Source organism: Propithecus coquereli, unplaced genomic scaffold, assembly GCF_000956105.1.
Source record: "Propithecus coquereli isolate 6110/MARCELLA unplaced genomic scaffold, Pcoq_1.0 Scaffold334, whole genome shotgun sequence".
Lineage (NCBI taxonomy): Eukaryota > Metazoa > Chordata > Mammalia > Primates > Indriidae > Propithecus > Propithecus coquereli.
The window spans coordinates 2,107,207-2,110,624 of NW_012148997.1; the positions used below are offsets into that span (position 1 = coordinate 2,107,207).

At 42.0% G+C, this 3,418-nt stretch overlaps 1 protein-coding gene across 1 annotated transcript in view; it reads right to left on the reverse strand.

Moving 5' to 3' along the window:
* Positions 1 to 1,983, reverse strand: part of LOC105815421 (taste receptor type 2 member 39) — a 14,517-nt gene extending 12,534 nt beyond the window's left edge. Inside the window, 1 exon segment of the mRNA XM_012650568.1 lies at positions 1,959 to 1,983. Coding sequence (XP_012506022.1) covers positions 1,959 to 1,983 — 25 coding nt within the window.
* Between the last annotated feature and the right edge of the window lie 1,435 nt (positions 1,984 to 3,418).

Sequence of the window (3,418 nt, forward strand, 5' to 3'; positions counted from 1 at the left end):
GCTCTTGAGTGGCATCAGTGCCCACTCCATTTGAATTCCCCGGGGGTGGGTGCTTGGCTCCCAGTCATGAGGTCTGTGAGAGCATCTACTCTCCCTGTTTCCTCCCCAGCCTGGCAGTGCCAGTGCAGAGGCAGTTGCAGTGAAGCCAATCCCTGTGTAGATTGGGTGCTCCAGACTCAAGAGCTCAGAATGGCATCAGTTACTATGACTTGGGACTACACTAGGGGTCACTTGCTTCCTGTCCTGGGGCCTCTGTGCTATTGAGGCATGGCTGTCTATGGGTACGCACTCAGATTCACACATGTAATTTGGAAGAGCATGGGAGTTAGTTCTCTGTACGGCTACTCTTGACCATTCCTTGTGCAATAAAAGCTAGTGAATGAATGGCTTCCTCTTTCATCCTCTGGGCAAACACTTTTGATACATATTTCATAAGGCACCTCAGACACTGCTTCCTAATCAAGCTACTAGTCTTCTGGAGTAGTAGCCAATTTGGTGAAGCTGACTTATTATGACTTTCTTCCTTCCTGTTTCTACTTTCTCAGCTTCTCATTCCTACTCCCTGGCCTCACATTGCCAAATAAGCTTCCTGTAGACCTGCCTTTGTCTTAGGTCCTGCTTTCATGGAACCCAGTCTGTGATGGTTTCTACCCCCATGGCATCTGTTTAGGTGACATAGTCCTACCTTTTCTTGCAAGTGTGAAAGACTCACAGTTTGTCTTCCTGATCCCAATTGAGATACAGGTTTTTCTGTGCTGGATCCTTCAGTTTTTCTACAGAGCTCTTAGAGGAGAATGGGGATTCTTGGCTGGGGATTCTATGGTTCCTTGCCACACCATACTGGGATGTATGGACTCACTCATTCCTTTCATCCGTCTAGATGCCCCCTCAGCCATTAGTACTCTGGCCGCATGTAAGTTTTTCTGCAAGTTTTCTACCCAGAACTTAGCCCTAATAAAGGGTACACAGGTCCCCTCTATTATGAGGGAGGAAAAATAAGTCCTTTCCTAGAAACCCATATCAATAATCCCAACTCTATTGTTTTACTATTTATTTCTAATTTTCTCCTCTTCTCATTCTTCCTGCTCCAGTAATCAGTAGAGTTTATTTCCTCATATGGGCAAATTGGTTCTTACATTATCATGTGTTTTTCTTGTGTTCTATTGTTTATAGTATTAACTTTATGCTATGAGTTCTTTGGGCTCAGTCTTTTGAAACACAAAAAACATTTTCTTTTTTCTCAAAAAGGCTTCACTCGTGTTGGTTTTTAGAAACATTGTCTTTGTTATGGAATTCATGAGTGTATTTTGAAAGTCATATGCCATGTATTTGTCTTTTTATGTTTTCTGTGTTTGGCTTTCTTGTGAAGCTATCAGCTTCAACTTCATCATCCAGTGTTAATAGTGAAAAGGCTTCAGGTTAAAAAAGTAATTATTAAGAATTAAAAGTGTGTTTATATTTCAAAATGTCATCCAACATAGGACCATCAACAAAGAGTATATAGCCCAATGGAATTGATTAGAAAGGGAACAAAGAGTTATAACAAAAAGAATAGTATGGGGTTCTATGCCTTTCACAGCAAAATAAAATGATGAGAAGATTTGGTTGAGGGAGAATGAAATGGTGAGTTGAGTTTTATGCATGTCAAATTTTGCTGCTTCTTGGACTTATATAAAATCCAGTTAACAAGGGAAGGGTCATGTTTGTTAGAGGAAGAGATATAGGGATCAGAAAGCTTCGCTATTTCTGCACCTTTTTGTTTTTGCCTTGGTTTTGTGTGTTTGTTTTTCTTTTATGAGCCATTTCATGCTTAAATTATTCCATTTGGAGAGCGAGAAATATGTGGTAACTTGATCTAATTCATCATAAGTGAGCCCCTCGAGGCTTACTTGAACTGAGTACAGTATGGTCAATTGCTTCATTCCCATATTTGTGCAGAAGGGGAAAAATGGACTTACCTGTTTGTGATATTTTGGTGGACATAATGTCCCCTTCTCATAAGAGGAGAAAATCTGCCTGTTCTGACTCTTCCCCAACATTTGTTTTGATAGGTATGCACATACATCTGCAATTGTACGAGAAAGTCTGGAAATATTCTAGGTTCTTTCCTGCCTTCTGACTCCTAGAGAAGGGGTTAGGATGAAACGTGGCTGCAACCTCATTCTGTCCTTACTTCTGCGTGGTGGAACGTGATGTGGCTGCCTTTCACTATAACTCCATTTTTATTTCTTTAGCATTTAATTATCTTGTTTGAATAAGTAGTTCATGGATATCATGGTTTCAAGGCAAAATACTATGCTTCTTTCTCTGGGGTTTAAGGGCTGGCCCTGTCTAAGGGCTGGCATTCTTTAGAGCTAGGGCTAAATGAGGGGGTTCTCAGGTATTGAACACATACCGAGGACCACAGATAAAGTGCTTAGATGTGCTTGCTTGATTTTACAGAAGCTTTCTATATTTATATTCATGTCTGCTGGGCATTTGCTATCACCCAAACTGTTCTGCCCAGTCTCTCTACCTTTACAATTCTGGTTACTTCCTCTAAGAGACTTCCACAAGTACTCAACAGGTTGTAAATTACTTTTCTGGGGTAAAATGATGTTTCAGCTAAGTATTAAGAAATATCTATCCACAGAGAGAGCTAATCAAATCAAGAGCCAGTTTGCTGAAGGAATGGAAAGGAATGAGGCAGTTAGTAGCAAACTTCAGCAGAAAAGCCATTCTCAGAGAGAGAGAGAGAGATCTATCAATTTTTCGGTAGTATTAGGATAGCAGTGGTAATGGTGGTTGTAGAGTTTGTGAGCTCCTTTATGATGAGAGTTGGCAGCAAGCCTTCTCTGCTAAGGCTCTAGGCCTGATCTGTCTAATAGCATTTTTCTGAGATAGTGGAAATGTTTAATACCTGCACCATCTAATATGGCAGCCCCTGGGCACATGTAGCCGTTGAGTTCAGGAAGTGAGGCTGGTTAGTCCCCGACTCTGCTGCTTGTGAGGTGACTCCCATCCCCTAGGACCTGAGCAGTTCCTGGAGGGCAGTAGGGTGCAGAAGAACCAAGCGGCAGGGAGGTGTGGGTGTCCGTGCTGGCTCTGCCACCCCTTTGCCATGAATTTTAGGGCCACTGCTTTTCCTCTCTGAGAGAATGGCTCCTTTCTTCCCTATTTCTTCTTCTCATACCTATGGGCAGTGAGAACCCATAGACTCTCCTCAGTAAGGCCACATATTCTAGAAATTTTGGGCACTCTGGGGCTGTTCAGGGGTAGATTTTGTAGAGAAGACATGACAGAACATGAAAAAGCTCGTAAGAAGTTTATTTTACAGACCACAAAAGATATTCCAGCCAAGTCTCCTTAGAGGAGACCACCTGGGTGTGGTGAAGAGACAAGGACTTCCATTATTGTACTGAAGAGACAAGGACTTCCA